Source organism: Cygnus atratus, chromosome 1 (assembly GCF_013377495.2).
Source record: "Cygnus atratus isolate AKBS03 ecotype Queensland, Australia chromosome 1, CAtr_DNAZoo_HiC_assembly, whole genome shotgun sequence".
Classification (NCBI taxonomy): domain Eukaryota; kingdom Metazoa; phylum Chordata; class Aves; order Anseriformes; family Anatidae; genus Cygnus; species Cygnus atratus.
Genome location: NC_066362.1, coordinates 86,248,102 through 86,261,463, shown reverse-complemented (window position 1 = coordinate 86,261,463; position 13,362 = coordinate 86,248,102). Strand labels below are relative to the sequence as shown.

The following is a 13,362-nucleotide window of genomic DNA, read 5'->3' as shown; positions in this document are numbered from 1 at the left end:
GTTAGGATACAACTGCAACAGGGGATTATGGCCAGACCTGAAAATCCACAACTATTCCCATGTATACATGCAGGTAGGACCTGCCTAAGTTACAGACTTGTGGAGAACACACAAACAACATGCAGCCTGGAAGCTGTTCCTTACTATTTGCTACAAGTTGTTGCTTTATGGGATTACGGTGGCCATGCAGAAAAGAGACAAGGATGCTAGAAATCTTTGCTAATGAGTGTATGTACATACAAACATAGCAAAAAGTAACAAGCTGTAAGAGGTTTAGCATCTATCATTGGAGATTAATACACCCATTCATAGATGCACTCAAACTGAACATGGCCGGGTGCTGCCCTCTTAGGTGGGGGAGATGGGATCTTGATGGAAGGTTCTTCCTCTGTCTTCTTAAACAAGAGCTAGTGTTAGCATTATGCTACCTATGCATAATTATTTAAGCTGAACGAGGCTTATTGTCCCCCATGTCAAAACATGCATGACTTCAGTTGTGTTGTACACTCCCAATAATCGCACCCTTTGGGTTGCCTCCTTTCTCACTTTATGCATCTACGTGATAGGAGAGGCTCGTAAAGGCAGTTTAATTCAGGAAGGACGTTCGCAAGAGGGGAAGGGGCAGAGAGCAGCAACAGATGTCAAAGCCTACTGGCAATCTGCCTTGTCAGTCTGGCCAGGAGGAGTGGCGTAGTAGAATAGCACTTTACAAGAGACAGAGGAAGCAAACCTATGATGCCACTGTGAAGGAGCCTTCAGCTAAAGCCAACTGCCTCTCTAGCCACCTGCAAGTTAGAAGGAAGAGCACCTCGAGGTGAAACAAAGGGGAAAGGAGGAGGAGGAGAGCAATGAAAGGGCTTCAGCTGTTTGTTTTCAGTGCAGGTAAGTACCAATTTGGTTATGTCCGCAACGGTTGGGTAGAAGGAAACAGCACCACAAAGTCTGAGCAGCGTTGGGGACTAGGCTTTGTTTAGTAAAAGTTTCTGCATGTTTATGATTAGGCGGGTCTATTTACTTTCTCTATACTGAATGTCCAGACTCGCAGGCATCTCTTAAAGCTGCAAGATAATTCCAGGAACACGAAAAGAATGCTGTTCTTCAGGAGGCTGGAAACCATATTTTTGAAACCAATTTTAATTGCTTCTGTTAAGTACAGCATTTCTTTCTGAAGAAGGCACTTCCTCAACCAGAAGTGGAAAAGGCCTTGGGTTTTATTTTTTTTTCTATGTAAATCTGCATGTAATATATGCCTCCATAAGTTTAAATCCTACTGTTTATATATACTCTGATATGACTTGTGATCTCTATATATTATACATGTCAAGGGGATTCATGACGACCCCTACCTATGCATATAAATCAGCCAGCTCACCCTTGGCCTTCATCAGACTCGCCCTTTCTCATCCTGCCTTGCAGAACCTGCACTCTAAGTTCCACTGCTTTTGACCTGTTGTCTTCTCATACAAATGCTTATACACCATCTTGCAGACTTAAAAAAAAAAGCTACTCACATGGAAATCAAAAATCCTGAAAACCATGCTTCAACAAATAAACCCACGAGAAAGAAATTCATGAGGTTTAACGTAATTAGGAAAGGTGGCTGTGTTCCATATATAACAAACATGACTTGAGTAATAATTTGGCGATCAATATGTAAATTGCATAACACCATTGGTATTCATTCTTCTTTTTAATTATTCTCATCTTTCATGCTATCTAAACTACAGATGGTAAAGTTTTTGGTGCAAAAATATGTATGTTGTGTGAGGCTCTTCTTGCCTGTTTGGGCAGGACTCAAACGATAATTCACTGTTAAAATACTGGCCTGTGAAAATTTTTTGGAGAAGTAGATTCTTGTAGATTTGGATAGTAGATTCTTGCAGTGGAACAGAGCAGAGAAACTACACAGCACTTTGCAGTGCAGTGTTGGGATGCAAGAGCTGCCTTGAATGACCTATGTCAAGCTCTCAGTGCAGGCTGACTTCTGCTGAACTTCTCACTGCAAGTGTGTGAATAACTGATACTGTGTCCTTCTTGCTGGATGAAAAATCCCAAATGGTCATTTTGAATCAAACAAAATACTTAATTTTACTGCAAATTTCACATTTAAGAGGTTTTTACTCTCCCACTTTGGAGTTAAATTCCAGCTAAGTTTCTCAGTGGAAATCAAAATTCAGAGCATTTCCTCTTAAAAGTGAATTAACACATTTCAGTTTTTCCTAAGTTCCTCACTAGTCTAATCAATCAAGGCAACTCAGTGATAACAAGTTTGTTTGGTTAGAACCTCAATTTTTTTCAGCAAACAAAATATCCCTTTAATTGTTTTCAGCTCTACTAATTGCCCTTCAGTATATTTTTATACTATGTATTAATATTTATTCAACAACAAATGTGAAAGTAAACATGTTGCTTTGATTGTCTTCTTCCTTTGCACTAATACTGATGTTTTAAGTTGAGCAGAGGGAAATAACATTTTAAAGAATTGAGAAGTTTTATAAACATACTAATAAATAACAGTAAAAAGTAATTCATCTTAAATCTAGATGATGCCATTCATCTAACAATATATTGGTTATTGGTCCCCTCTCCTTTCCTGACGTTCTTTCAGAATTGACCATCGTGTTCCTTCAGCTGTATTCTGAATAGATTCTGTTTTAGCTCAGGAAAAAAAAAATCAAACTTTGATAAATAAACCCCAATTTTTAGATATGCTAACTATAACTAGCTGGCTGTTGGTGACTTTGTGAAGGAATAAAATGTGGTGAGAAGGGGGATGGAGAGAAGTCAGTGCGAGTAAATGGCACTCCAGAATGAAACCGTGAAGCTTCCCTGAGAGCCAAAAGGAGATGTAACAAAGGCAACATGGGAGCAAGAAAGACATGTAATGGATGAAAAATGGGAGAGCATCAGAAGATGTCAGGCACAAGGATGACAGCAACACACAAATAAGTCATCTTGCTTGCTATCAGCTGCTTCTCCAGTACATCGATGTTCCCTGACTCTGCACTGAAGATGTTTGGGGATAAAAACAAACAAAACCAACCAAATCTAATTTATTGTAGGATTTTGGTCATCCAACTTGACAAAGGCAAAGCACTTCTGACTGAAGCCTTAGGGCTGGGCAGTTTCTTCTCTGCCTCAGGGCTGAGTTAATGACCTGTCAGTGAACCGTGGCCTACTGGAGTCAGTTAGTGACAAAAGGATCAGGAAATTGGTTTTGCTCCATCTCATAGTACAGGCTATGATACTTTCCATCTAAATGCAGGAAAACATCCCTATCCAGTCGCGACAGGCGACAAGATGACTTTTATGCAGAGGTCTCTCATGCAGAGGGAATCACTAGAAACAGTCAGAAAAAGCCCTGGGGCTATGGAAACATGGCCCTTGTACTGGCTGCTCCAGAGCAGAGGAGAACCTGGGAGTGGCTGCAATAAAGGAACATTAGAAATACTTTGCCCTGCTAGTTCTCCTCTATAGCTGTCAACAACTATAGATGAATCAGTCCCTGAGAGAGCAGAAACCACTTCTGCCATGTCACAGAGGAAGAAACTAAAATGAACATTTAATAATTAACTGCATGAACCCACAGAACAACTCAATTAGAGAGCTGAGAACACAAAAAAGGTGACAACTTCAGCTACAGGTATCCTGGCTGAGTGGCCAGATCTTTTCTTACCAGAGCACCACTGAGTTTGGCTGCTGTGGTAATTCCCCTCCACTCTGCCTCAGGAGAGGGAAGGTGCAGCAGTGCTGACAGGATAGGCCACTTCTAAGAGGGGCCTTGAAGGGCCATTTGCCATGGGGAACAGACTGGATCCAGGTAGCTGTCACAGAAGCTCTTGCCCTTCCAAGGGGGAGCAGGTCCCAGTGCCATCTGTCCTATGTTGCTCTAGAACAGTGATAACAAAATCTTTGGGGTGCTTACACTGTTATTTTTTAATGGACACTATAGTTCACTGCTGCTGTATTCAAGGATCTGTAGTGCTGAATTTGCTGATGGCTTGCTGCTGTTGACCTAAGGCATGTCTATGATCACTTCTTGTAAAAAAGCATGTGTTTACAATCCATGGGCAACTAAAAGTGGAATCCAGACGTCCTTTGTTCTCTCCCTCACACACGTTTCCTCATGGATCTAATCTGGACGGAGACACGGCTGAGTGGACCCAAGGCTTGCTGGTGACTTTTCAGTCACATCCTCTCTGGGAAACACTGACTCAGCCTGGTTCTTCCAGAAGCGAACCATCATCACCACAGCATGCCCCTCTCAGGGGAGCATACGTCTCTGCCCTCCTCCACCTTCCTCCCTGCTGGACCTTGCTCCTCCTGGTCATGGGAGTGCCTCTGAGCAGCGTTCCCTTTCCATCCCCCCTCCCTAACTAGTTTCAGGCTTAGAGTTTTCAGATGATTCATTTTAGTGCCCCACAAAAAAAAAAAAAAAACGCAAACTGTGAGGACAAAGCAGGTGTTTTTAAACATAGGTTCCCACAGACATGAAGGTCATCTAGGCCAGGGCAGAGGAAAACCTCTGGTGAAGTTCTGAGAATAGCTAAGAGCTGACACTACCTAACGCGCAGGTATGATGATTTAAGCATCAAGGCAAAAGGAATACAGCATACAAGAAACACCTAGACTGTGCCCTGCGTGCTTCACCAGGGCCCAGAGGGATTTCTGTTCTACGCAACTCTGCTATTCCTGTACTCCACAGGCAGGAGCTATGGTTTTTGGAGAAAGGTGGCTATCACCCTACTCATTTTTAAACACAAATAACTAATCTTTTTTTTTTCTTTTTTTTTTTTTCTTTCAAGTTCTCTTTGCTTTCTTGTGTTTTGCTTTGTTTTGTTTCAGGGCATTTCATGAACGTGTTCTGGTTCTCTAGCACAAAATGTCACTTCTCTATGGACTTGGTTTGGTGGAAGTTATTTGACAGTTTTCCTGCTCCCTGAAGTTTCACAGTATCAATTTGTTAGTTTAGCCTGAATCCTTAAGAGTGCTGATGCACCTGTATTATCTGTTTATCTGTCTCCCTCTGTACATTTAGGACCTGTCAAACCATGTCAGTCACGCTGAAAGTTGGCTCATAAAAAATTACATCTTTATAACTCCACAGGTAAAGAAGAGGGAAGTGAGAAAAAGAAAGCAGAGTTTAGCTCTTAGTCATCCTGTGAGGCAGCTTCCTATAGTCAATCAGCCTCAGCATATGTTGCCTCCTGCTCAGTGGGGAATGTCATGGATTTCAGAGAGGAGGTTGTGGGTTACTGTGGCGTGTAAGAAAGCCGAAGAGACAAAACATGAAAATCAGATGCCATTAATTTTGCTGACTAAAGTATGTATTCTCTTCCTAGTTCTGGTGACTGCTCATACCCTTACTGTGGAAACACCTGCCAAGGAACTACAGGTGGCACGAGGGAGCAACGCTACTCTCCGCTGTCAGTTTAATACTGATGCTTCCGTCACCTCAGGAGATTTTGTTGTCTGGAGGAAAATCAATAGTGCGGTAAATCAAGTTGTATAAAGAAACATATGATAGAGCATCTAATAGGGGGGTGGGAGAAGAGATGGAAACGGGACTGTGGGAATGTGTGTTGGAAGAAAAGGATTCCTTCAAGACTTTTTAATCTCAGCACTATGCAATTAGAAACTCTGAACCTTGATTCAATTTAATACAAATCTATTGCATGATATTAGGCAAACCCATACCTTTCTTTTCCCTCTCTCTTGGTTTTGCAACTGTATATGGAGGATACATCACTGTATATACCTTGGGTTTACATCTATTAACATAGATGAAATGCTCAGATGCTATAGAGAAAGCTATGTATATTTTTGCATATGTAGTATACATACATATATATCTTTGATATTGTATAAATATTTTTATTGATAATAGTACATGGAGATATCCTTGATCTCTTACTTTCACAGGGAGTATTTGAAGATAAAAACACCTCTAAAGTTCTCCTCAGCTTCTTGGGAATTAGTGAGAGGAGAAGCAGCACTTGGAGCTCTCCTTGCAGTAACTGCTAAGGGTTTCTTCACCAAAGATCCTTGCTGGAAGAAAGCAAGGGAGTATATGTAATCGTAGGGGAATTTGATTGACATATGGATGTCAGAAAAGTCTCATGGTGTCCTGTCATGGAGAGGAAAGTAAATATGACCCAGCAAAAGAAATCAGTTGTTTCTGACCAGATAAGGTAGAAGGCGATTCCAGACAGGAAGCTCGACTCTTTTGAACTTCTAAGGTTCTCTTGGCCTGGGGCAGTTTTAAGGCGCTCTTTTCCAAGTTGTTCTTATCTTAAGAGCAGGCTAATCCATGGAGTTAGGCTGTAGACTTGCACAGAAGAAACTAACATTGACTAGCTTCCCTCCCTCTCTGACAGGATGATGCTGTCACTAGGTATTTTGATGGACTTGTACAGTATGGCAAGGGCTATGAAAACCGAATACGATTTACTGGTAACTTAGAGAGCGGGGACATCAGCATCACCATCAATGAAGTAACCATGGAAGACAATGGGACATATGCATGCAGTGTTCGTCTACGGAATGACCCTCCTCGGCAGTCTGCAGTCACGAGTCTTTTTGTCCTCAGTAAGCATGATGGAGGCAAAAACAGATCCATTAGATAATCCATTATCCTTCTCCTAATGTCCGTACTGTTTCTTAGACCACAGATTTTCTAACAGAAAAAACCTTTCCCAGTAAATCATAATCTGCAAGTCTCTTTGGTCTTTTCCTACTACTACAGTAGTGGGTTGGAAGGCTTAAAGCACCTGACTACCTTAGATACTTGGCTGCAGAAAATACAGTTTTTAGAGTTACATACTTCACTTTCCTAATAACCCTTGCCTCATTACAGGTCATTCCTTACTCCCCCTGTGGCTTGTCACACTCAAGTTATCAAAGGGTGAATTGCCCAACATTATTAGAGATATCTCAAAAAGCATATTACAATTTCTTCTTGGCTGACAAGTGTCAAGAAGGGACAAAAAAATTAGGGACAAGAGTTCACTTCAGTTCCTTTGAGAAGGTGGTAGGTGCATGGCCAACTTCTGATCATCAAGAAATGAAAAAAAAAAAAAGATGCAGGAGATGGGTTGAAACAAAATACTGAATCTGAGTAACAATATTCCTGCTTTTTCGTTCCTTCAGTTGCACCATCCAAGCCAGAATGCAAGATTGTGGGCACAGCAGAATATGGACAGACGATCAATCTAACCTGCATTTCTCATGAGGGCTCCCCAAAACCCACATACAGCTGGCAAAGCTTCAATGTACAACATGAACCCCGGGTACTACAAACAACAAAAGGTATGGGAATTTCTAAGTTGCCAAGTCTTTGAGCCCTCTGTAGTTCAGGACTGGAAAGACTTTGAAATGCAAATAAAAAAAACACACTTCAATTCGTTTTCTAGGAAGTTCTCTGACCAGGATTTTAAAAAGTTGTCCATTTGGCAGCATATATTCCTAAGTAACTTAGCAGGGCAAAAAGGACTGTTACTTGAAATAACAGCAGTCACTAAGATTTTCATTTCAGCTCTTACCTGGCAAGAAAGATGGCTCATTTTGGAACTGAACAGAAATAATTACTTCTCAATTGCTGGATGTGAGGGTGGGATAGCATGAGAAATAACAACCAGTTTTCTAACTCGTGTTTATATCTCCTCTCTCTTGACAATGACCAGATCACTTTCTAGTGTGAAGGCAAATAAAAATTTGCTCTGGAAGCTGCTTTCCTTCCAGAGATGACTCCTCACGTAGAGGAAGGGGGTATAAGAAACAGTTGCACCATTTCTGCTTTGAGAATAAAAGAGGCTTCGAAGTCTTTAGTACTGTCACACAAGCCCTAATGTTTTATTTGCTTTTGGTTTAAGTCAGAATCTGGAAAAAAGTATATGAATTTCCGTAACAGGACCTTTGGTAGATCTATTCACACAGAAATAAGGGCTTAATAGCCTTTAAAGTGTAGCAGTGACACAGGACTCAGATTTATTAATTCAAGCCACTTCCTTTCTTCCTGATACGTACAACGCCAGAAAGACAGAGTATGTGTCTGAACCTACCATTCCTGGTTTTAGTTATTGTAGCACTGCTAAGGAGGTAAACTAAATATAATCAGACTATAGGCTATTCAACTCTCACTAGGTGATTCTTGCATAAATTATGCAAAATATGAAACGTACACAGAAACACAAACCTTATTCACTTGACTGGCCACTAAGCGGTGCCAATGCATCATGCACAGCCCTGAACACACCGTGATTTGCCTTCTCAAAGCAACAGCTGTCTGCCCACTCTTGCATTCATTCTGTGCTTTCCTGGGGCAGGAGCCTGTTCTGAGCCATTTCCACACTATTTCTGTTTTCATCAGAGCACTGCTGTCCAGTAAGCATGCCTGCTGTCTCCTGCCCCCCGATGGCTGGATGCCCTACTGTCACTACAAACAATATGCTAAGACTTTGTGCTAAGCAAGTCCTAGTGCTGCACACTGTGCAGAATTCCCTCAGGAGCCACTCCAAAATTGACAGTATCTGACATGCATTTTTCAAATTCAACTCACCAGTCCATTACTTGTGATTTAATATAAGAGGATTTACAGCCCAGTAATAGACTGCAATTCTGAGAGCTATAAGCATCACACTGAAAAAAAAAAAGTGATGCAAGCTCGGCAGCAAGCTGAGACTTTAAGAAATGAAGCACGTGGTGTCTGTTATTTCTGGGTTTGCATGCTCTTTTACTATCTGGCACTAGGCGTCAGCAAAGACTAAACAGAATCCCAGTCCCACCCATGAGCTGGAAAGAACCGAGGATTACAGAGAAAATAACAGGAAAGCCCCTCAAAAGTTTTTGGAGCCTTTAGGTTTTAGAGCAGGAATCTGGACCTTTATCAGTAGATCCCAAGGAAAAAGCACGGACTCTTTGCACAAGTGTCAGCTAGAGATGTAACAAGCAAAAACTGACTGCTCTGACAGACAGAGCTAAGCTTTAATATATGGTTCTGTGCTCTGTTAGGTTGGATAGGAAATGTCTAGCATCACAGCATTTCCATGTCACCGTACTTCTTCATTTATTTTCACAGCCTGAATGTCTTCTCTCAGACTAGAAAACTGCTAGATAATTTAAATCAGAAATCCTAAGAGCTGGAGGATTGAATAACTTTTTGCTGTTTTACAAGTTAATTCATCAGGTGGCCACTTCTCAAAGACAGACCACTGGTCTGTGCAATCTTATGTTTGTAGGCAAAGAGGGCTCCTGGCCATCTACCCACTGAAAAAAAGCTTTCACTAAGCATACATACTTCTTTCCCCTCCACCTACAGTTTTCTTTCTAAAAACAACATTCAAATGCCACATTCCCTGTAATCAGAACAGCACACTTTGTCCTTCCACAAATCACACTAAAACCTAGAGACTAGCATGGAAACTCCTGAGCAAGATGGAGCAATCCATCAGCTTTAATAACTTCTCATCGCTCCTACCTTCCTGGGCTAGAATTGAAGGGTTGCTGTTCCCATTTCCTTCCCTGTTGTAATTCTTTTCCTGACTGGGTTTGTGTTTCGCAACAGGGGAGCAAATAACTCTGAAGAACATCTCGGCGGATACATCTGGCTTTTACATCTGCACTTCAACAAACATTGTGGGAAAGGAATCTTGCAACATGACGGTCAGCGTTGTGCCACGTAAGAGACTAGGTTGCTTTTTGGAAGAATAGTACCAGAGGATGTAGCCAATCTAAACGTGAAAGCTTTAGCAGAGACAGTGTAAACAAAATTATAAAATTCTGCTTTCTTGAGGGGAGATCCTAAAAGGCATTCCTAAGGGAGTGCTAATGACCAGGGTGGGCTAACTGGGCTTATTGACAGAGCTTTAAACTAGATTTGAAGGGGAAAACACCAATTGGTTCTATACCAATGCACGCAGCATGAGGAGCAAGCAAGAGGAGCCAGAAACCTTGGCCCAGTCCCAGAACTACGACATCATTGGCATAAGCAAAATCTGGTGGGAAGAGTCCTGTGACTTGGGGGTTAATAAAGGATGGTTACAGGCTCTTCACAAGGGACGGGCAGGGCAGGCGAGGCGAGGCGGGGTGGTGGTGCTATATATAATGGAGAGGCTGGGCTGTATGGAGCTTGCAGTTGGCAATGACACGGTTGAAAGCCTTTGAGTAAGGATTAAGGCACAGGCAAATAAAGGGGATGTCATTGTGGGAGCCTACTATAGACCACCTAGCCAGGATGAGGACGCCGATGAATTACTCTTTAAGGAATTAAGAGATACCTCTAGATCAGCCACCCTTGTCCTTATGGGTGACTTCAACTTGCGAAGCGTAAACTGGGAATACCACACAGCTGATGCAAACAGGTACAGGAGATTTCTAAAACACATTGGTGATAACTTCTTGGTACAGGTACTAAGGGAGCCAACTAGGAAAGGTGTCCTTCTAGATTCGCTGCTTGTAAACAGAGAGGCTCTCATGGGTGTAATGGTGATTGGTGGCTGTCTTGGCCACAGTGACCATGAGGTAGTCAAATTTAAAACCTTTGGTGGTAGGAGGAGAACTGCCACCAAAACTTCAACCCTGGATTTGGGGACAGCATAATTCAAGCTGCTCAGGGAACTTGGTAAGATCCCCTGGAAAACTGCTCTTGAAAGTGCTGTGTCCATCAGTGCTGGTCAGTTTTAAAGTACCACCTCTTAAGAGCACAGGTGCAGGCAATTCTAAAATATCAAGCAGGTGGGGCAGAAGGTTGGCTTGGCTAAGCCTGGATCTTCTTCTAGAGATTAGGTGGAAAAAGAAAGCGTATGGATGCTAGAAGCAAGGTCAGGCAACACAGGAGGACTACAGAGATGCTGTTTGCCATTGTAGGGAGAAAATCTGTGCAGCCAAAGCCTAATTATAGTTGAAGCTGGCCAGTGCTGTGGGGAACTTTTTTTTTTTTTTAATATTTTAAAAGCAAAAGGAGAACCAGAGATAACACTGGTCTGTTACTTGATGAGGATGGTCACCTCACAAATAGGAACACAGACAAAGCAGAGATGTTTAATGCCTTCTTCATCTCCGTCTTCACCACTGATGATGGGCCCTGAGACCCCCAAAGGCCTGAGTTGGAGAACTGTGACTGTGGTAATGATAAACTCCCAACCAACCCTGAATCTGTGCAGGATTTGCTGCTGCAATTAGATGCATTTAAGTCTATGGGACCTGATGGGGTTCATCCCAGGGCACTCAGAGGGCTGGCTGATGTCATTGTGAAACCTCTATCAACTATTTTTCAGTGGTCTGGGGAATCTGGCAAGGTCCCAGTCAACTTGAAGCTGGCTAAAGCTGTTCCAATTTTCAGGAAGGTCAAGAAAGAAGGCCCTGGTAATTACAGACCTGTTAGTCTCACTTCAGTGCCTTATAAAATTATGGAGAAGATTGTTCTGGGAGTTACTGAAAAACACCTGAAAGGCAATGCAGTCATTGGTCACAGCCAGCATGGGTTCATTAGGGGAAAGTCTTGTTTAATTAACTTAATTTCCTTTTATGATAAGGTTATCCACCTAGCTGACTGAGAGAAGCCCACTGATGTATTCTTTTGGGATTTCAGCAAAGCTTTCCATGCTGTTTCTCACAGTATCCTTCTGGGCAAAATATCCAGCATACAGCTAGACAAATACATGATGTGATGGGTGAGCAATTGACTGACAAGTTGGACTCAAAGGTTTATAGTAAATGGGGTTACATCATGTAACAAGTTTAACAAGAGCAAGCGCGGGATCCTGCACCTGGGAAGGGGCAACCCTGAATATACATACAGACGGGGGGATGAGAGGCTGGAGACAAAGCCCCATGGAGAGTCATCTGGAGGTTCTGGTTAACAACAAGTTGAACAGAAGCCAGCAGTGTGCCCTGGCAGCCAAAAGGGCCAGCCATACCCTGGGGTGCATCGGGCACAGCCTTGCTAGCCAGTCAAAGGAAGGGATTGTCCTGCTCTGCTCTGGTGTGGCCTCACCTCAAGTACTGCATGCAGTTTCAGGCACCACAATATAAGGAGGACATAAAACTATTAGAGAGTGTCCAGAAAAGGTTACAAAGATGGTGAAGGGTCTAGAGGACAAGATGTATGAAGAGTGGCCGAGGTCACTGGGTTTGTTCAGCCCAGAGCAGAGCAGGCTGAGGGGAGGCCTCATGGCGGCCTGCAGCTCCCTCACGAGGGGAGCGGAGGAGCAGGCACTGAGCTCTGCCCTCTGGGGACAGCGACAGGACCCGAGGGAACGGCATGGAGCTGGGACAGGGGAGGGTCAGGCTGGCTGTTAGGGAAAGGTTCTGCACCCAGAGGGTGGTCAGGCAATGAACAGGCTCCCCAGGGAAGTGGTCACAGCTCCAAGCCTGCCAGAGTTCAAGAAGTGTTTGGACAACGCTCTCAGACATAGGGTTTGATTTTTGGGTAGACCTGTCTAGAGAGAGGAGTTGGACTCAATGATCCTTGCGGGTCCCTTCCAACTCAGGCTATGGCTATTCAGTGATTCTATTTCTCCTCCTTTACAGCATCCATGAACATTGCCCTTTACGCTGGCATCATTGGAGGAGCTGTTGCTGCAATTGTAGTTATTGGTATTATAGCCTATTGCTGCTGCTGTCGGGGGGACAAGAACACCGACTATGAGATGACGTAAGTACCTTTCACTAGAAAAGTGAATGGAACATACAAAGGGTACACGTTCTCACTCTGTTATCAGCCTATGGAGTGGAGAGCACAGTAGAAATGAAGTCACCAAGGAAAGTATGCAATACTTTCCTCCTTTCTGTTTCTACCCTAGTGATTCCCATCTTTTCTCACAGAATATGCCCTTATCACCAGATGCCTTTGTGGTCTCTGGGGTAGAATTCAAACATCCAAACCTTGGCATGCACAGCCACTTGGTAAAATCATGATTGTTTCTCATTTCTCCTAGTGCCTATAGCTGTTTCTGTCATTGCTAGCCTAAATCACCATCATGCTCTGTATTCAGAAATATCACTCCAAGATAGAAACTTTTCCTTTTTAAGAGTAAGACTGCTGTAAGAAGAGTGGCATGAGAAAAGATACACCAGTCATCCTTTCCATATATATATTTTAAGGAAAAAAAAAAAAGTAGCTCACACACCTGTTGCATCATCAGCAAGACAATTTATGGAGTTTGGTTTGTTGCACTTCTAGATCAGCTTAGAGCAATCTAAAACCATTTTAATGAAAAATCTCTTCAGTAAAATTTCTGGCTGCCTTTAACTAACATCTCTATTACTGAATAATATTTTAGGGAGACAAAAGATGCAGATGAATTCTCCCAGAGGAATCCTACGCAGAATCAGAGAGCAAAAGATGATAATGAAGATGAATGA

General features: G+C 42.7%; 1 protein-coding gene across 1 annotated transcript; it reads left to right on the top strand.

Moving 5' to 3' along the window:
- The first annotated feature begins 848 nt into the window (after nucleotides 1–848).
- Nucleotides 849–13,362, top strand: GPA33 (glycoprotein A33). Its single transcript, XM_035540595.1, has 7 exons — nucleotides 849–882; nucleotides 5,343–5,494; nucleotides 6,378–6,588; nucleotides 7,150–7,308; nucleotides 9,563–9,676; nucleotides 12,529–12,652; nucleotides 13,281–13,362. Exons 1-7 carry the CDS (start codon nucleotides 849–851, stop codon nucleotides 13,360–13,362), a joined length of 876 nt encoding a protein of 291 aa, XP_035396488.1.